The 21,729-nt window shown below is 40.9% G+C and overlaps 1 protein-coding gene across 7 annotated transcripts in view; it reads left to right on the top strand.

Moving 5' to 3' along the window:
* SOX6 (SRY-box transcription factor 6) overlaps window positions 1-8,866 on the top strand; it is a 380,373-nt gene extending 371,507 nt beyond the window's left edge. For all 7 annotated transcript variants that reach the window (XM_076344067.1, XM_076344066.1, XM_076344063.1 and 4 more), the window contains one exon: window positions 1,915-8,866. In XM_076344067.1, coding sequence (XP_076200182.1) covers window positions 1,915-2,218 — 304 coding nt within the window. In that variant the 3' untranslated portion in view covers window positions 2,219-8,866. The remainder of the gene's footprint in view (window positions 1-1,914) is intronic.
* The last annotated feature ends 12,863 nt before the right edge of the window (window positions 8,867-21,729 follow it).

Raw genomic sequence — 21,729 nt, 5'->3', positions numbered from 1 at the left:
AATGACAGTACTACATGCTATTTTAATACTATCTTACACAGCGTGTTCATGATTTGACTGTCTGCATTGGTTCCCAAACCTGAAGGACTTTGGTTTCCCAGTAACTCTGTAGTGTGATATTTATCAAAATTAGAGTTTGATCAATGAACAATAAAGACTCAACGTTTAGGGTCTTGTAAATAAGCTTTACATTATTCTGTGTATTGATTTAGCCAATGATTAAGGACTTGTGAGAGACTGGTTTATGGAATATCCTTTTGAATGTTAGCATAGAATGACACAGTGGTCAAGAAGTTACAGATTCGTTCGACTATTCAAACACATTTGACACTTTCACCTGCTAAAATTATATAATAGTTCTCTAATACTTGGTCAATATTGCTCTAAAGAAGGTTGGGAATACATTGAAATATATGATTCTTTAAATAGATTATGCAAATAGACGTGTATGTTCAGTAACTAGTCAATACTAAAACAGCATCTTCCAGGGCACTTAGATATTTCTGGTACTGGAGTATATTCATTCAGTGTTACATCTAAAGTACGATGGAGATTCTCTTCCTTCAGACAAGTTACATGTCTTCTTTTTCTCTTAGCTTTACTAAAGGTAATGATCCAGAAATAATATGTGAATATTTGTATGAGTATTTTAATACAGAAAGTATGTTATTAGTTAATTAACCCAAATGTAAGAAGTAGATTTAATTAATTTTTAGCCAAAAATGGCTTGACCATGGAATGGGTTCAGCAACCTGACCTGTACTCAGCAAAGCATTTGAATATACATACATCACTGTAAGAAGAGACATTGCATCACTTAGTACAACTATGTACATGCTTACAGTAAAGCTTGTGTTGAATTGCTTGACTGGCAGTGATATAAGTCTATTTTAGTTGAAGTGGGGTATTGCTCCAGTATGCTTAAAATCACACACACATGAAAAAGACATTATGTAGTGCAAAGTTAGATATCAGAAGGCAAGATGTGTCAAAAGTAGAGATACTTTGAGATACTTTGAGATACTCTGAGATGCATACCTCAGAGGAATGCATGCAGCCTTTCTAGAAAACCACACGGTTTTCTTTCATTTGGACTTGCAGAAGGTCTTCCCTCCTCTGAACACAGGAAATCACGTTCCCCTCTTGTTTTTCCTTCCAGACAACAGCACCCTTAATTGAGTCTTCCCATGTATTTGCATTGTCACAATAGATCAGATCTGACATTGGGTCCTCAGGAGGAAGCCTTAATTTCTGTAGACTGTCCGTTACCATAGAAAAAAGAACACTTGTTCTTTTTTTTTAAAGTACTTTGCTTCAAAAACTGTCTTACACATTAAATCCTGAAGAACAAATGGCATTCTGATCATGGATTTAAACAAAAATCAAAAGCCAGCAATGAAATATCAAAAATATTTCTAAGTGACGTAGGAGTCTACCTAGCACTTAAATAGTAAATTACATACTTACAGTTAGACAATGTTACTTAGTCACCTGTCTGTCATTTTAGGTACTTACAGGTAATCTTGAGGTCCCCTCATTAACAGAAGCTCTTGTCAGGAGCTTGGAGGATGTAGATTTTGGATACATGATGTCTACAGTAGCAGTTAGGCATCACACAGGTGCCTGAAGCCTTTTGATGATCTCTGTCCAAGTGCTAGTTTGCAATATGGTTTAAACAAACATATACAATACGTAAAAGAATCAATGTCTGGTAGTTACTAAACAGTTTACTCTCCAGTTGTCGTTGGGGGGAGCTAAGATGAACCAATACCATATGGGACTGGACTGTGAACCTCAGAGGAATGCATGCAGCCTTTCTAGGAAACCACACGGTTTTCTTTCACTTGGACTTGCAGAAGGTCTTCCCTCCTCTGAACACAGGAAATCACGTTCCCCTCTTGTTTTTCCTTCCAGACAACAGCCTCAAATTCCAATCACCACAGGAACGGGGGTTGTCTATCCTGGTGCTATTACCATGGCAACTACCACGCCATCACCTCAGATGACATCGGATTGCTCGAGCACCTCTGCGAGCCCTGAGCCCAGCATCCCCGTCATTCAGAGCACTTATGGTATGAAGACGGACAGCGGAAGCCTTGCTGGAAATGAAATGATAAATGGAGAGGATGAAATAGAAATGTACGAGGACTATGAGGATGATCCCAAATCAGACTATAGTAGTGAAAACGAAGCCCATGAGGCAGTCAGTGCCAACTGAGGAGTGTTCACAGAATTAAAGTACTCAGACTCATTTGGGTTTTTTGGGGTTTTTTTTGAACAAAAGTTCTTAAAGAGCCTGCATGCATGTGTGGCTCCTACAGTTACATCAGCAGAATGGTCTTAAATGTTTCTTAACGTGTGAGACAGATTGTTTCCCTAATTTTTCATGAACTTGGGTTTTTTGTTTTTTGTTTTTTTTTTAATTTAGATGAAGACATATACTAAATATCAGACATCAGGACTTGAAATCTTATATGAATCAATAGCTGTCTTACAAGTCTTACCTTTTGTCTTTTTCCTTTTGGATGCTGATAAAGGTTTAAGTTACTGTTTTAGATGGGGGTTATACATTCTCACTCAGGTATGCTGTGCCAGCCTACAGGTTGTGAATGTGTTTTTATTCTGGATTATTTTAGAAAACAAAAACTGCAGATTTCATATTGTGAAACAGAACAAGTCCGCAAGTGTGCACATCTGTGCATCATAGCTTGTCTTTAAAAAATAGTCTCTGAATTCCATTTTTTTCCATATGTATAGCTGAACTTCTGATGTGCCAAACTTTTCATAACTTTTGAATCTTAACATTTAAAAAAAAAGTCTTAAAGGAGACACTGTAAAGTCTTAGACAATCCTTTGGCATCTTAAAAAAATTATATATAAAACCTAATTTTTTCCAGAATATGGTAAAGTACTCAGGAATCTGGAGACAGGATATTCTTAAGTAGTGAACATGGTTGCCATAGTGCATGTGCCCAATTGCTTTTGCCTCTTGATGTGCCATTAGTGTGAAATTTTAAGTAAGCACAAAAGAGCGATCACCAGCTATGGACTGGGCCTGTCTTAGCAGTGTGAGGCCACCTCTGATTACATTCTCTACCCCTTTGCTTTTAACCCTTGCATTCAGTCTTAACACATTTTCTCTTAAATAATTTATTCATTCCAGAATGTCAAGGGTCCAAATACTTAATATTTATTTTTAAAAGTACTGTTGGTGGCATTACACTTACAATTCCTTCTTGATATTTTAAAGAACCCCCTCTTTCTCCTCCCCTAAATTACACAGGTATATGAAAATAAAAGTGCACCTGCTACTAAAATGAACATGACATTTATGAATGAGAAATTCAGTTGTTCTTGTAACACTGTATGTTCAAGGAGCACTTGGAAACACTGCTTTATGTAATGCAAAATAAAGTGAGTACTTTTATATGTACATACAGTACAAGTATTCCTAAAAAATTGTGTTGATAGTTATAAACCTCTATACTTAGACAGACAGCAAAGGCAGATGTAAAATCCAAACTGCATGTAGAGTCCACCATGATGAATTTTTAGGGCCTGTAGAATCCTGCAGTGAATCATGGCTCCGTACATCATGTTCCTGTTGTCACCTGAAGGAACTGTTTGCTATCTTAAGTATTTATGCAGTGATTTATATGGGAGACTCCTAGTGGGGGAGGGAAAGCCACACAAATATCTGACTTGCAAAGCTGGGAAAATGGTGCATCAAAAATATTTATTGAATGTTAGTTATGTGGGAATGTGAGCCAGATCTTGATAAATGCTTGTCAAGTGCTTTGGGATCTTTGGATGTAAGGTGCTATAGAAACTAAAATTTGTATTACTACTAGAAACAATGCAATTGCTAGAGAAAATTCTGGGAAATATACGAGAGAGATATTCAAAGATTGTGAATTTATGACATTTCAGAGACAGAGAAGAAATTGCCTTTATTTTTTTCCCTCACACTCCACTCCTGTGGAGTATATATACATCACTGTATATATATGCAGATCCAATGGGCCTGATGGATACATGTGCTGAAGCTCCTCAACTCCCTCAGCTTTTATTTCAAATTGGATATGTTCAGGACATTGGTGATAAATTCAGACTCAGGCTGAGAGGTATGAGTGGGCCTAGAGCAGCTCCTCTTGAAGTCTGTGGGAATCTTCCCACAGAGCTGAACGGGCTGTGTTTAGGGCCCAGACAATGAAAGAAGTATAGTGTTAATGCTGGCTATCCTCGTGCTATCATCCTATCTTGCAGAAATTAATATGAGGTGCAATGACAAGATGCAGTATCAGGAGCAGTCATTTTCCTCATGGCCCCACTAATACCTATTTGAGCAGAGAGAGCCATTGTTGCCACTGTAGGAATCACATTTAAATGTGCGAGAACAACCCCCAGGACAAAGAACATTGTTCAATTTACAGGACAATTTATAAAGATAGTGGCATAGAAACACAATGGTCAAATTTCTCTGACCATTTTGTAATTTGGAACAAAATGCTATATTTTTAATATTTATTTAAATGTGTTCTGAATCCATGTCTAATAAGCAATAAACTGGTCTAGCCAAGACTTTAAAGGCATATGCTGTGTCGTTAGCTGGTGAGCGCCCTCTTTAAGCTGGCTAAGGTACTGATAGAAAGTGTTTTTTGTTCTTATAATTGCTTGGGAATTTGAACTGTTTTTAATACATTCAGCTCATATTGGGGGGAGGATACCATTATTTCCTAAAAAAATGACTATTTATTAATGTTTTACATAATTCTCCAGTTAGAAGTATCTCTCCCTCCCCCCATGTCACTTTCTTTCTCTCTTGCTCTCTTTTTTTTCTGGTTTTGTTGCATAGGTAGAATGCTGTATTGCTAGCATTGTATTTTATGTAATTATTTTTTTGCACAAAGGCAAACATTTAGATTAGTTGGTTAATTTTTTTAAATTTTATGACCATGCCAAAATAATATTCTGCAGGCTTGTGGAGAACAAAGGACTGTTCTTTAGGACTGAAACTTGATTTTGCTTGTAGTACAAAAAAACACACACTCACAGATGTTGTTTCGTAAGTGTTATAAGCACTGGATATAAATGGTATTTTTTATCACTTCTGACTAATGTGAAACTGTTGTACGAAAACTACATGAACAAAAGTCATCTGTTTCGACTCGTGTGGGCCTGCCTCACAGTTGCCGGATTTGAGTCATTTTTATGTCTTGTTATTTCATTTATTTATGCAAAATAAATGTATGTATGAACACTTTGTTTGAGCTCCAGCCCTGCCTCAATGCTGATGCTCTGTATGTTAAAGCCACATTCTTGAAAATGACTGGCTGTTCAGGAATTGCCAGCTGGTAAAAATTGCATTTATTGGCTGGGGGAGTGGGAGGAACATATTTGAATCTGAATTGTGCATATGAGCATTTTATTCTATTTATTAGCCGACATTGGCTCTAAAATGTCAGTAGAAATCAAGGAAGGACAATCATAAGGATAAAACCCAACATTTTTACTTTATTATTCGGAGCTCAAAACAAAGTTTTTGATGAATTTACCATCTCATTTTAGAATTTTTTTAAATTGTGTAAATATAACATAGGAAATAGAATTTTATTTTTTGTTCATGGATACTTAGTGAAGTATAAGTTATGTATTTACTTTTGTTCTATATCAGTGTATGTTGGTCCATATTAAATGCTGACAAGTCACTGTACCTCATGTAGATGCTGAATTTACACCCGCAGTGTGAGCGCAGTATTGTGGACCTGTAGCTGGGACAGCAAGATGCCTCACTTGTGCTCTCACTGATTTTTAATAGCATATTCCACAAACACAGAATACTTTCTTCTTTTTTAGAAAGTTGATACATTAAACATACCAAAATTCTGATACATTTGATAAGAAACACAGTTAGTCTTCTGAATCCAAGTAAAACTGATGAGATATTTTACTTCTTAACAAGAATGGCATTTGGAAGTCAAAAGCATATCCCTGGAAAGATTATTATGACTAAGATGGCCCTTGCAATGCAGTCAAGACTTAATATCAAACCTTTATTTTCTACATTCATTAAATCATGTTATTGTCATATTAGGCTATAATGCCAGGGGAAATTGTTCACACAATACACAAAGAGAACTTGTGGAATTGTTTTTTAAGCATAGTGTTTGAGCGCCCCTTAATAACTCTGACTGAAAAAAATAACAACTCCATTCAGGTAATGAACAAATATAGTAATACTATTTTCTCTGTGAACAGACAGTTTATTTAATTAACAGATACAATATATTTTCTTTTCGGAAAATTATAAAATACTTATTTTCAAGAGAAGAACACTCCCGAAACAGTCTGATACCAGCTAGGATAGTTCACTTCATACTTCATAAAAATGGAAGACAAAAGTCTTAATGGAAACAGAATTGCTTTCCAGGGTTCAGGTTTACATGGAGAAATGACTCTGACGAAGTGGCCCAATTCTAGTCTGCCTGTATGTTTGGGCATCACCATTTAGCTTGCGAAACTGCCTGCTGAGAATACTTGGGATCACAATGTGCTCCTAAATCAGTGTACTCAGGTGCAGCATGAGGCAGGGGGAGGGCAAAAGATGGGATTGCTCCAGGATGGGAATGCAAAACAAACAGCAGCATTAGTCACAATAAATACGATACCCTGTGCAAAGTGTACAGCAGTCAGCTGTGGGCAGTTCCTGCTTTGAGTACAAACACAACCACCTCCCAATGCAATCTAAAACATAGTCCTCTCTCTGGGTTGGCTTTCTGGTTTTGTTTTTTGGTCATATCAAAGGCATGGCATTTCAAAATCATTTCCTAGCAAAACATACTACAAGATTAACACCCCCATCCTCCCCTAGCAAAACATTTATCTACCTGCTTAATATTAAGCATGTTAGTATTTCCATGGCGGTCATGAGGACCAGTAAAGCGTTGGTGTTAAGCGGGGCAAACTTTGCTGAGCCAGGGCCACAGTGCGAACAACTGCATTGGAGATGCAGCCAGCAGAATGTATGATAGAGTTCTTCATGTTTTTATGAGAAGTTAATGAATGGGCTTGGACCCTTGGTGTTTTGCATGCTTTTTTAAGATTCAAGTTGGCACTTAAGCATGTTCTTTTAAAAGAATAATACTATATGACCTCATTTGATCTTTTACAAAACACTCTCTTTCCTTTAAAAAAAACTTCCCCCAAACCTTTTTTTTATATAACCCATTAATATCTGTGATTTTTCTCAGATCAAACTACATTTTTGATATACTGTAATGTCCTGCTACAGAAGGAAGAAAATGTATATGCAAATATATTTCATTTTAATCCATCGCCCTTTTTTAACTACCAGATTTGTTGGAAATGGTGACAAAGAAGTATTCTGAGATTTCACACGCTGGGTAAAAAGGGGGTGGGGTGGGGTGAACTGGGCTAAAGGAAAACTTATCAAATTGGTATTTATGGCAATATGAAAGCTATAAAGCAACTTAGTGACATGGCTTGCTTTGTAATTTCCGCTTTCTAAAAACCACAAGTGAGGTCCTTGGTGCTCTTGGAGTATGGGGAATGTGCAAATATTTAACTGTTTGTATGCTGCACATTGCAGACCTGCTAGTGTGCATTCTCCGTTTGTCTTCCTTTGTCATTTGTGTTTTGCTTTCTAGAAAGCAACGTTTTTTTTCTTGTACCCTTCTTCAGCTTGTAGCAAACTAGAATGCTTAGCATTTATGTTCATTCATTATTGTATTTCCCATGTAAAAATTTTTTTATTACATTAAGACAAGCTTATAAGCTGTTACTACATAACTTATCTTACTGTAACTCTTATTTCCTGACATTGTAATTTGTTTGTGATGTATATTGTGAGATTGTACTCTATGTTAATTTAATCAGCACAATTCACTGACATGCTGGACTGACATGCTAGCTGCTGTTTCAAATTGTAAAGTTTGTGTAGAGCTGTTGGGACAACTGAGACTCTCTTGTCAAGGTACTATGCTTTGATTCCTATAGCAACACTGTGGGTGCAGCTCTTAATGGCAAGGGCTGCTTGTTGGACACCCACTGGCTAACTTAACGGGCAGGTTTTCTTTGTAGAAATTCTATATACAATGCAGGTACCTACCTGGGCCCATGGCCGGTAATTATTTGGGCGTTTAGAGGAAAAACTAGTGTCTATTGCTGCTTTGAATATGTTTTAAAGTCTGAAAATGTAAATAGTTTATCAAAAAAATCTTGTACAGTCCAGTGTAAAGTTTTTAAATGAACTTAAAAGGTTGCCATCACATCTCACACTCTCCTCTTGATACAGTAAAAAAAAAAGAAAGAAAAAAGTTTGCTAAGGATACTGATTTAAAAAAAAAAAAATCTGTTCTCAGTTTAAAAAAGAGAATAGTTATTCTTAGCTCTGCTTCATTGCATAAACAGACTTCTTGGATTTTGTTGTGCAGTATTGACGTGAGGTAAATTAAATATTAAATAATCTTTCAGTGGTACTTTTAAGAGTCTTCTCCTCCTCTGCCTCAGTTATTAATGGAAAAGACACAATTGAAAGACACTGTCCATATACAGTATGTTCTGGTGTACGTTGGCACCTTACCTACGTGTTTCGGGTGGGGGGGGAATTTTTTTTTTTTTTTTTTTTGCACAAGGTGCTTTCCTGATATGTTAAACATGTCATCCTTGGGTGATACAGTATATGCCATGATAGGGGTTTAGACCCCTCAGGGGAGTGTCTATAAGACTGCCTATTTATGCTCATTTACCTCAAGACTGTCCTCTCTACCCTTAATCTATTCACCATCACTCCATCTTTTGTACTGCTGTTGACACTTACAAATTAAAGATAAATTTTGTTTTATGAGATGTGTGTGTGACCTCTTCTATGCATCCCTTATTATTCCTTTGAAATTAGCATTAAAGATTGACCATGATGAGTTGATGGACAGGAAAATACAACTAGGCCTGTTCAGCTGGCCTCCTTTAAATTTAGCAACTAAATCTTCCAGCTCTTAGGTTTTCCCCATGCCTTCCCATTCTACAAAGGCATTTATCAGCCTCTGAAATCCATTAACACCATATGCTGTAAAAGACATGCATGAAAACCAACCTAATTTGATAATATTCACTGGGTACCGTCAATTTTGTAAGCGGGAAGTGCTGTTAGTAGCAACATAATCTCAGAAGGATTTTTATTGAGTAGGAATGAGACAAAACGGTTCTCATGTTTCTTCTTTCTTTGCCTTCCCCTTTTCCGCTGCATATAACATTAAACAAACTAACCAAAGTTGACAACAAAAAAACCTATAGTTGCCATATTGCCATGTCTGTAAACTGCTGCCATTTGAGTATTATGATTGGCTTTTGACTTAGTAATTAGTCATGGTTCTTATAGGAAAAGAATAAATTACATTGAAGTGTACTGTACTGTAATGTAACAGAACATTTTGATTGTGCATTACATCAGATTTCAGCCTAGTTTCAGTTATTGCAGAAACCACCCTGAAACATCTAAGTGGGAAAGAGAGAGCATCATACATGAAATTATTAAAAATGACATACTGCATTATGAATCTATGTGATGAAATACTTCAGGGTCAAAAATGGATGTAATGAAGTTGCTGACCAACATGTTATAATGGATAAATACATAAATATTGACTTGTGCAATTTAAGCTTTGGTTTCTGGTAAGCAATCAACTAGTTACTCAGTCAAACTGCAACACTAAAGTGGTCTTAAGGAGAAGGCAGCAAAAAACCTGTACTTCTGCTACTGAATCTACAACAGTTTGACAAACATGGCAACAGCCATACTGTAAGTTTGAAAAATAGAATTAGGCACTAGATCACAGTCAGTCCAGCTTAAGCTACTAAGGTCAAAGGCACCTGGAGATGAAGCACCATGTCATTGGGCCTGAATTTTACTTTCATATGACACATCTGAATGGGGTCCAATGCTCTGCTGCTGTATTTTCATATTGCTCCACTTAAGTCAACTTATGCCATCCAATTTTTAGCTTTTTCTCTGTTTCCCCCAACCCCGCCCCTTACCAACTTACCACATGATTTGTCTCCTTTTCTTGCTGGAATCTGCAGCTGTGAATAATGATCAGTAATCTGGGAAACACTGATGGTGTCAGTTGGGTTGTTACATAGGTACAATGAAAAGCAAGCTGAGGAATGGCATACAAAAAGTCACTGCTTCCTGCAGCAGTAAGAGACAAAATGTTTATTTGACACCTCTAGATGTCAATCTAAAAAAAACCGCACAAATTACCATTCAGGACAGGGTGCTATCTCCACACATAAAACAATCTTCTGGATAAGGTATTGTGTTGGAGGCCGCAGAGCCGCACACGTGGTGCCAAGAGGAGTAGTATGCCCAGGACAGATGGGTGGCCATACACAGGCACCATCTGGTTTCCTTCCCTGGAGGGCAGCACCTCTGACCAACTTGATTGTGCTGGCTTCCCTGCGCTAGCATTGTTGTCACTCTAAATGGCCATCTTAGCCTTCAGAAATTTTACTGATAATACAGTGAATGCATCAGGTCACTGCAAGGGAAAGATAGCACAGGGCTGGATTAGTAATAAGCCAGCCTCTTGGCCTCCTAAGTTACTGTTGTTATTCCAGTCATCACAGGAAAGATCTACTGCACTGGAAGCCAAGCCACTTCTTGGCACCAAACGAGTGACAGAGCACAACCAAGATGCGAACTGAGGCGCTCCTGCTGCTCGAGTCCATTCTCCTTCCCTCGGACGCATTTCTCCTTCTGGCCGAGAACTGAAATGCAGCCTCAACACAAACTGCTCACCAGCTGCAGTGGCAGGTTTCTTGGGAGCCGTTAGGACTCACTGCAGTTAGGGGTTTTCAGGATTACAGGGTTCGGCATGATGGTCTGTCTCCCCACTGGTTACTTGCACTGGGATTTTCCTGTGGCAATTAATTGCTATCACAGTAGCCCAACTGCAGCAGCTCGCACGGCATGGAAGGGGGTTGGGGAGGAAGAGGAGAAAAACAGTAGCTGATTTATTTCTTTAATATATGGTTTACAATAGAAAATATGAGCTCCAGGTTGTGTCTCCGAGCAGTTAATGACCAGCTGGGTTAAGGGCCTTCAAATACTGCCATTGGTCATTAACTGCCAGGAAGTATCCTTCCTGTCATCTATTATTGCTTAATTGTATCAAGACCTACTACAGTGGAGGACTGTTAAATCTGTGAATTAATTGGAATCTGACCCTTAGTAGTTCTAATAATATCAAGACCATTGCAGGTTAGCATTTGGGTTCTTGACATGACAGTCCATAACAAATTTCTTCAGAGCTGTTCTGCTTTATATTAATGCCTTGATGATTGACACAGTAAAACATAATTGCCCTGTAGAAATCACTGTGGTCAATTGTATTAAGAACTACTTAGGGACACTTTAATTTACTTTGACACCACAGACTTTAAAAGCTTCTATACTTGTATTAAAACCTACTTAGAGGTCTGGTTGCTGTTGTAGCTCATCAGCAAAGGATCACTCAGTAAGAAAAAAGGTAATTATTAGAGCTTTAAATAATTCTCCTCAAACAATCAAATTACAAAAGAAATGCATATTGATTATTTGGGTATTTTTTTGCCACTCTTCTGGTTAATTAGCTACTAGTAGGACGTGTGAAGAAACCAACTAATCATTTTAAATTAGGTTTCAAAAATGGGATGTAAGCTCAAAACCTGTAAACGTGAAGTACAAAACCCCCTGACTCTTACATTACTTCCACAACATCCAGCTTTAATTTTATGAATGAGGTACATCACATTTCAGACACATGACTAGGTTCCTTTTTAAGTCAGGCCACACAGGGTTATATTTGGAAATCAGGAAATATAAATATTGTGCTATGATCCACAGCCATGCAGCGGGACCCTAGCCTGCAAGACACTACAATCAGCAAGTGGAAAGGTGTCTCTGCCGCCAAGACCCTGTGATGACTTATGATATCTTTATAGCTACTCTATGTTCACAACTCATTAGTCACAAATAACCTATAAAATTGAAACCATAGTAACTGTCCTACCAGACTAGATTACTAGTCCACCTGGCCCAGTAGTTTTATGTTCAACGGTGGCAATAGGAGATAGTAGCTAAGGAGAGCATCTGAGCCTGGCCAACATCTGCAGCTCGTTCTCATATTCCTCAGCATCTACAGTCATTGTGTTGGGCTGCTAATGGGTACAGCCCTTTCCTAGTCAGGAACACGGTGTGGTATTTTGGTTGATGAAGTGATTGGGGGCCAATTAGCAATTAAGTTTGCAGCCTGATCTTTCAATGAGGGGCCTTGATAAGGAGTTTTGCAGCAGTCCTATTTATTCTTTTTAATGGAAGAAAATCAGAGAACCAAAACAGTCACTCTATGTACAACTGAATTGCCGAGTCCATCATATGATCTCAAATATTTAGGATGCTAAACTTCTACCATTTTTTGCAGGATCTGGTTAAAATTTAACAGACTTAATTCAGAAAATCTGGGGATTATTGATTTTAATGATCAAACTACTCAATCACAATGAAGTATCTTCTATTCAAACATCAGGAAATCCACACTTGATGCAAGACTTAGTTAATTCCACTAGAATAGCTGCAGCTGCTGGAAAACCAAAGGGTAAGTGCTGGAGAGGGCAAAAGAAATCCCCCAAAACCCCGCCACCCACACAAAAAGAAATGCAAGTCTTTTGCCACATGTTGAGAGATCATGCAGGAAAAAGGGCTTTTGGAAAAACCTTTAGGTACAAACTACCTATTTTGAGGAGTGTGACTGTAGAGACTAGCAAGCTCTTCTAGTTTTGACAACTACAATATAGGTTAAAAGAAAAAGTGGGGGGCCAGTTGCTGTATATGATCATATCTGTATAGATTCTCCTGTGGAGAGCCTGCAAAATCCCCCTAACACTGCTTTGATTTTATATGACTCCAACTACATGGGGAAAGCACTAGATATCCTAGCAGCTTTAGGCTATTTTAAGGAAAAAAAGGCTTATTTGAAGGAAAACGAGCAAGTATGAATATTCACATTGTGCTATTTCACTGAGCTGCAGTAATCTGTACTAAGAATAGCATCGCTTCACTTCTCCCACACGTACATGTATGCATGTGTGATGGTTTATAAAAGATTAATGACTTTTATCATATATTAAATTGTTTAGTGATCATTGTCTGTATTTGCAATTTATCAGTTATTTAAGGTGGACCTCTAAAATGACAAAATTATGAGCAGACTAATATCATTATTAGAAATCACCAGATCCTTCCAGGCCCTCCTGCTGTCAGTGGGAAGACTGTTACAGTGGGCAGCAAGACGGCAAAGTTCAGCCAGCTTGTAAAGTAACGTCCATTGGTCATTACTACCCATTTCTTAGTCCAACATATGGTAGAACATTTCTTTCTGAGATGCCCTCCAGCGTTTCACAAATTCATAATCATGGTATTGCTGGGCTGTCACAGCTAAACACGCGCCACCGCCGCCCCGGAGCTTTTTGGAGTGCATCGAAGGACGGCGCGGAGAGTACCTGCCCGGGCCTCACTGAGCAGCGGCCGCCTCGCAGCCTACGCATTGGCTACCCGTCTCCTTCACTGCCAAAGCAACGCTCACAGGCGCCACTCGCCTCCTTCCTCACCCGGTTCCCGGCAGAGTTGAGGCGCGCGCACCCTCGGCCGCCTCCGCGGGGTGCCGTTGGTAACGGCCGTCCAACGGCTCAGCGCGCGCCCCGGGCGGCGAACCGTTAGTAACGGCCGACCGACGGCCCCGCGCGCACAGTCGGGGCTGAGGGCAGCGGCTGCCGGCGTCCCCCGCCACCGCTCCTGCGGGTAAAGGCTGCCGCTCCTCCGGACCTCCAGCTCCCGCAGGGGCTCCACGCCCGCGGCTCTTCCCTCTGCGCTCTCTGGGCGTCCCTGCTGTACCCTGCCCTTCTGCAGGGCAGCGACTGCGAGGGGAAGCGGCGGGGGGGGGGGGGAGGGGGAAAGGCAGCAAATACACCCCTCTGACCCCTCCCCACTTCTGGCACCCTCCCAGCATCTCCAGTCCTTCTCAAACGGGTTGAGCACTGGTCTTACTTTGAGGGAAAGCAGGTAGTAGTTAAAGCATTTACTCCGTTCCATCCGCTGTGGGTGCTGGCACTGGGTGGTTGGAGCTGTGGGCAGCCTCCTGGGAGAGGTTGGGGACGATTTGTGTCACTGGGAACGGGTGCAAGGAGCATGGACCAAGCGTTGTCACTCTCACGGTGCTGCTGGAAGCAGAAGCGCCTTCAGAAAGACCTCAGAATGGGTATAGGAAAGCTTAGTTTTTCTTCCTTGTGTAATTCAGTAGTCACAAGGTATGAACAGTCAGAAGAAAATTGATGCCTCAGCTTAAAACTTTAAATTTTGACCCAGCCTCCATTTTTCCTACTACAGCTTTTGCTGCTGAGGAATTTGTCTTAAATGTATCTGCCCACCTTCAGTAGGACCCAGAGACTGTTGATCATAGAATCATAGAATCATTGAGGTTGGAAAAGACCTCTAAGATCATCGAGTCCAACCGTCAACCCAACACCACCATGCCCACTAAACCATGTCCCTAAGTGCCTCATCTACACGTCTTTTAAATACCTCCAGGGATGGGGACTCAACCACTTCCCTGGGCAGCCTCTTCCAATGTTTAACCACTCTTTCAGTAAAGAAGTTTTTCCTCGTGTCCAATCTAAACCTCCCCTGGTGCAACTTGAGGCCATTTCCTCTCGTCCTATCACTTGTTACTTCGAAGAAGAGACCGACCCCCACCTCGCTACAACCTCCTTTCAGGTAGTTGTAGAGAGCGATGAGGTCTCCCCTCAGCCTCCTTTTCTCCAGGCTAAACAACCCCAGTTCCCTCAGCCGCTCCTCATAAGACTTGTTCTCCAGACCCCTCACCAGCCTCGTTGCCCTTCTGTGGACACGCTCCAGCACCTCGACGTCCTTCTTGTAGTGAGGGGCCCAAAACTGAACACAGTATTCGAGGTGCGGCCTCACCAGTGCCGAGTACAGGGGCACGATCACTTCCCTACTCCTGCTGGCCACACTATTTCTGATACAGGCCAGGATGCCATTGGCCTTCTTGGCCGCCTGGGCACACTGCCGGCTCATGTTCAGCCGGCTGTCAACCAGAACCCCCAGGTCCTTCTCTGCTGGGCAGCTTTCCAGCCACTCTTCCCCAAGCCTGTAGCGCTGCATGGGGTTGTTGTGGCCGAAGTGCAGGACCCGGCACTTGGCCTTGTTGAACCTCATACAGTTGGCCTGGGCCCATTGATCCAGCCTGTCCAGGTCCCTCTGCAGAGCCTTCCTACCCTTGAGCAGATCAACACTCCCACCCAACTTGGTGTCGTCTGCAAACTTACTGAGGGTGCACTCAATCCCCTCATCCAGATCATGGATAAAGATATTGAACAAGACCGGCCCCAGTACTGAGCCCTGGGGAACACCGCTCGTGACTGGCCGCCAACTGGATGTAACTCCATTCACCACAACTCTCTGGGCCCGGCCGTCCAGCCAGTTTTTGACCCAGCGCAGAGTACACCTGTCTAAGCTGTGAGCCGCCAGCTTCTCTAGGAGAATGCTGTGGGAGACGGTGTCAAAGGCCTTGCTGAAGTCCAGGTAGACCACATCCACAGCCTTTCCCTCATCCACTAGGCGGGTCACCTGGTCATAGAAGGAGATCAGGTTGGTCAAGCAGGACCCGCCTTTCATGAATCCGTGCTGGCTAGGCCTGATCCCCTGGTTGTCCTGCTCATGCCTTGTGAGCGCCCTCAAGAGGAACCGCTCCATAATCTTCCCCGGCACCGAGGTCAGGCTGACAGGCCTGTAGTTCCCCGGATCCTCCTTCCGGCCCTTCTTGTGGATGGGCGTCACATTGGCAATCCTCCAGTCATCCGGGACCTCCCCCGTTAACCAGGACTGCTGATAAATGATGGAGAGTGGCTTGGCGAGCACCTCCGCCAGCTCCCTCAGCACTCTTGGGTGGATCCCATCCGGCCCCATAGACTTGTGAGCGTCCAGGTGGCGTAGCAGGTCATTGACTGCTTCCTCTTGGATTACGGGGGGTTCATCCTGCTCGCTGTCCCCGTCTTCCAGCTCGGGGGGCCGAGTACCCTGAGCATAACTGGTCTGCCTGTTAAAGACTGAGGCAAAGAAGGCATTGAGTACCTCAGCCTTTTCCTCATCCTCAGTGACAATGTTCCCCCTTGCATCCAATAAAGGATGGAGATTCTCCTTGGCTCTCTTCTTATCATTAATATATTTGTAAAAACTTTTTTTGTTGTCTTTAACGACAGCGGCCAGATTGCGTTCTAGCTGGGCTTTTGCCTTTCTCATTTCTTCTCTGCACGACCTAACGAGATCCCTGTACTCTTCTTGATGATGCAGTTTGAGCAGAATAGCAGTGGGTCCTGCCCTTAAGGCTCCACCACACAAGTGATTCTTAGACTGTGAGCTGATACAAAGGGACAAATGGGCTAAGTGCCCCCAGCTGGCATGAATTTCTGATCTCATGGGACAAATGTAGCCTAAGTAAAGAGAGGTCAGAGTTACCTGAGAATGTGAGGGCTGATAATTTGTACTGTTCCTTCTGCCTTTCTCACAGTAGAAGAAGCAAAAAAGCAGAGGTTGGAGCATATTCTTATGTTTTCTTCACAGTGTTCTCTGAAGTTTAACGGAAAAAACAAAAGGAAAGGAGAGATCTAGTGTAACTGAGCAATCTTGGTAGGTACCCTACCAAACAGGGTGTTTGGAAAGTCCTAAGGCTGTTATGAAGAATGTAGAAGAGCTCACTAGCACTGTCTTTTGATTATTTGTGTGATGAGAGCAAGAGTGGAGTTACAAAAATACATTATTTGGTCAACACCTCATGGTATAAAGGGCAGTGAATGATTTTAAATTACCTGGTTACTCTTTTTTTCAGATAACGAGTTGCTGCTTTGAAGTTCTGAGCATGTCCTGCTCCCACTCGTGTCACAGGAAGCGGACAGTTGGTTCAGTGCTTGGCAGTAAATGCACAGTATTTTTCCGTATACAATCTTAGGATTCATATTAGATGTTATATGACTCAGACAATGATTCGTTGATTTAATCCCTCCCTAAAAAACCACTGATCGTTCTTACAGACTGTACACACTTCTTTTACAATGTTTTGATTGTTATACTGCAAGGAGTTTGTGACTGAATTGCAAATGAAATAGATCAGACAGTACGGAGTCTTAAGATGCCTGTAAGAATTGCAGGTTGTGAAGGACTTCAAATTGGTTCAGTTATTTATTCATTTTTAAGGGCATGAAATAGTGGATTTCCACAACAGTAAGACCATGCATGGAAACAGTCTGCATTCCCTTATTCCCCAAACTTCAAAGACAATGAAGTTCTGAAATGAACCTAAAGCACTCTGAAATAATGAGAAGAAAAATCCTGTTCTTTTTCTCTTTTGAAAATGTTATTCCCATGTGAGGGATAAAAGTAAGCATTGAATAGCTTATATAGAGAAACACAAAATTTGCAACATTTTCTTAAAGCTTTGTGCAAAACATGCATTTCAGCTATATTTGTAATCTTATAGTAATCATTAAAGCATCTTAAAATTTTGAAATTTTCTGTCTTGATATTTGCTTATCTTCTCTCACACTCTTGCTTTTAATGTCTGAACACTTAAAATTCAGGCATCATAGATCATGCTTTCCATCTCTCCTCATTTACCTCCGACAGCTTAACCTGCAATTTATTGCAAGGATTGCACCTATAAGTAAAACAGGATCAGACCTTAATTTGTTCTGCTATTTATCCGTTTTGTTAATTGTAGCCACAGGGTTGTATTAAGAAAGTCAAAAAGTACCACTTGTAACTACGGAGTGGCTCTCACCTTTTAAATGGAAAAACACTTACTTTCTAGAAAAAATAGGAAAAAAGTGGTTATGAGCTAAATGAAGAAGGCAGAAGGGTTTCTGCTTTTCCATTTTTAATGTAATTAATATAATATTGGCACCCAAAATGTAGCTATCTGGGTGCAAGCCTGTTCCTAGGTTTTACTGCTGTTGGTGAGAACAGATGCATAATTTCTCACACTTTTGTTTGTTTGTTTTTTTTAAACTGCAAATGGGGTTCTTGTTAGGCTAATGGATGTTGGGATTTTTACCTCATGTTAATCAGGAATTTCATCTGCTTGTATTTCTGAATGATGCATTCTTCTTATGGTTGCTTTTTTTCCTCCCAATGCAAGAAAGAAGACAATAATTTACAGTATGAATGACTGAAAAACAAAATTGAAAAATTGCTAGGAGAAATTCTAGTCCTACAACAGCCACCACAGTGGTAAATTCCTGGTGCCCCAGAAGACTTTGACTGGGGGGGTCTGTGTTATGTCTCACAGTGCCCACTGAAAATAAGGCACCAAGCTTGAGGATGGTAAATTAAAAGGAAAAAGCCCACCTTAAATCTCTTTCAGGGCAGACTTAGAAATAGAGGTATTTGAATTCCACTGAAATGCAGTAGGTTTAGAAGTACCTAATTTGTTAGGCCCCTTTGAAAATCCTAGCCTTAAGATGCCTGATCTTTTTGGAAAATGAACAATAAACACTTTCAGTTCACAACTTTTGGGAGTGGCTTTCCTTAGCTTGCAATGTTTCTGCTTCCTTTCACAGAGCACAAAACTGCTGCATACTGAAGTCTAGGGCTGCTTGATGACTTCAGAGAGTCACCATAAGCCTGATACTTTCTTCTGCTGGTTTTGGCTGGGATAGAGTTAATTTTCTTCCTAGTAGCTAGTATGGGGCTGTGTTTTGGATTTCTGCTGGAAACAGTGTTGATAACACAGGGATGTTTTCGTTACTGCTGAGCAGTGCTGACACAGAGTCAAGGCCTTTTCTGCTCCTCACACCACCCCAGCGAGTAGGCTGGGGGTGCACAAGAAGTTGGGAGGGGACACAGCTGGGACAGCTGACACCAACTGACCAAAGGGATATTCCACACCATATGATGTCATGCTCAGCATATAAAGCTGGGGGAAGAAGAAGGAAGGGGGAGACATTTGGAGCGATGGCATTTGTCTTCCCAAGTAACTGTTACACGTGATGGAGCCCTGCTTTCCTGAAGATGGCTGAACACCTGCCTGCCGATGGGAAGTAGTGAATGAATTCCTTGTTTTGCTTTGCTTGCGTGCGTGGCTTTTGCCTTACCTATTAAACTGTCTTTATCTCAACCCACGAGTTTTCTCACTTTTGCCCTTCTGATTCTCTCCCCCATCCCTCTGGGGAGGACTGTGCAAGCGGCTGTGAGGTGCTTAGTTGCTGGCTGGGGTTAAACCATGACATTTCTATATTGCAAAAGCAAAAAATTCTGGTAAATAATTAGTCTATCAATAATGAGTTGATGCTGCACACTACAGTGAAATGTGACAGAATACCAGAAATGGAACTCATTCTCACTTTCTTCTTTTTCATAAAATGTCATTTTTGTCTGTGATTCCTTTTATAGTTTCTTTAAAGATAAACATGCCAGCTCATCAGTGGATAATGTGACTGCTAGACATGTATTAGAATGAGAACTATTGCTGCCTCTGCCTTCCCACCCCATTAAACTTTGGTTTAGCAAGACTCCTCCTCACATTACAGCAAAGGTGGGAATTCTTTGGGGGGGTTTAAATTATTCTTGTCTCTCTTCCAGTCCTACATTTTCAATATGAAAAATCTGACTGGAAAGTTCTGGAATGACAAGTGAACAAGCTAGCTGCACCACCAGTGGCTTGGGAGTGTCTTGTACCTTGACTTCACCAAAGCCAGCTGCCATAGAAAATCCAAGGCAGGATGTGTGTAAAGCAGGGCCCAAGTACCTGCATAGTTCTCAAACAATGAAGAATGGCAAGGCTTGCATCAGCATTGTTTGCAAGCAGCACAGTCCTTGACTTTATCTTGCTGTTACTGGGGTTTGCTTCTTGGTATTGGGATGGCACTATGGACCTAGTATGTTAAAGTACAAGTGAGCTCAAGCTGTTCTTGCCCTATTACATTGACAGAGAGTTTTTCAGGAAGGAGAAAACTGCCTCAATCTGTCTGTGTGCTGTGCTGCCCAGGTGAATGTGAGTGAGGAAGAAGACAACTGGGGAACTGAAATGTTGCCACGGGTGTCTCAAATCTCTGTTTAGTGAAGAACCCCCCCTCCTTGGAAGACTCCACTAATCCACGTCAGGGTCTCATGCACACAAACACGTTAAGAAAGTACTACACCTGTTCTCTACAAAAGAGGTAGAGGGAGAACTCTGCTTTTTGCTCTTGTGGAATGAGGGTGTACATCTGCAAAGCTAGAAGGCTTTACTACAAGCACTCGCAAAACCTTGCACTGCTGTTTCCGAAACCTGTGGCATCCTAGGTGAGCTCTCTGTCCTGAGTTTGCCCAGTTTGCTAGATATGTCTATATAAAGAAAGAGGTAGTGTAAGCTGGTGCTCTTAATAGTCTGTCCATCTGGTTATTAGAGTTCTTTTCCTCAGTAAATTGGTTTATTGGGTTGTTTTATTCTGCTTTCTTCACAATAGAGCATAATGACATCTGTTTCGTTTATTACTCTTATTAGAAATACATGTGAAAGTAGGGTATCTTCAAAGTCTTGAAGCATTTAAAAGTAATTTGGAATTGAGCTTATCCAAAGAAATGCTCCTCTGATTTTAAATGTGAAGGCTATAGTACTTCTACCAGTATGTGTTGTGGTGGTGAAGTTCAACACAACTCATAATCAAACACAGAGGAAATTTGTCTTTGGTATTATGCAGAGATTTTCCAGCAAAAAGGCCAATGGCAGATGGAGTTTGGTGACTAATGGCCTTTGACAATTTCCTTTCTTTTGGTTTATGAGCTTAAAAATTATGCATGTAATACTAGTTGGAACAAGACTTTGTTTTGTTCATGTGAGTTGTGAATACTTTCAAGAAAACTTGTGGTTTGCACTCTTATTTTTGTCCAGCTTCCAGCAGATACTGATGGATCTCTTTTTCGTAACTAGAAACTAAGGCCCAGACTACTAATTCCAGCCATGCTAAAATCCCTGTGAGACCTGAAGCAGAATTCAGTAGAATTCCTGAAGGGGAACTATTGCCCTGAAATGCTGATCCTAACCAACTGGATGTTTTGTGAAGTTAGTTTGCTAGCGCACAGCATCCTCCACCAATTTCTTTTCCATCTCTTTTGGTCTGGGTGGGTTATGGTAAGACTTCGTGGGGCAAGATATGTAAAGTCGAGAGAGACATAAACATAGCCAGATTTCCTTGTGGCAGTGTCATGGGAGGGCAGTTTTCTTAGCTCCTTGTGTTGAACCATCCATTAAAAAAAATAGGGTAGTGAAAGATTCAAGGATGTGGGTGACAGTCTATAGAAAACAATGCTGGGAACCTTTGAGGTTGCCTCAGCTTGCCCGTTTTGGTTTGTGTGCTGTGAATCCATTGGATGCTTGAGATAATTATGCCCTCCCTACCATGTCTTGTCCCAAATTGGAATCTCTTAAAGATCTCTGAGTTCTTCTCAATGGAATTTTTCTGGCTGTGGAACTTCTTCCTGTCTAGAAGGCAACAGAGAGCTTATCCAGTTTTCTGGAAGGACATATTATTGATGTGGTGGTGCTATTTTATGCTAGTGGCAACTACAGCAGTATGTGATTAGTCTGTTTCTCAGGTATAATGTGAAGGTTTCTCAAGTTGAGA

This window comes from Aptenodytes patagonicus, chromosome 7, assembly GCF_965638725.1.
Source record: "Aptenodytes patagonicus chromosome 7, bAptPat1.pri.cur, whole genome shotgun sequence".
Taxonomy (NCBI): Eukaryota; Metazoa; Chordata; class Aves; order Sphenisciformes; family Spheniscidae; genus Aptenodytes; species Aptenodytes patagonicus.
Note: the sequence above shows the minus strand (reverse complement) of the source record. Positions and strands in the feature narration are given on the sequence as shown.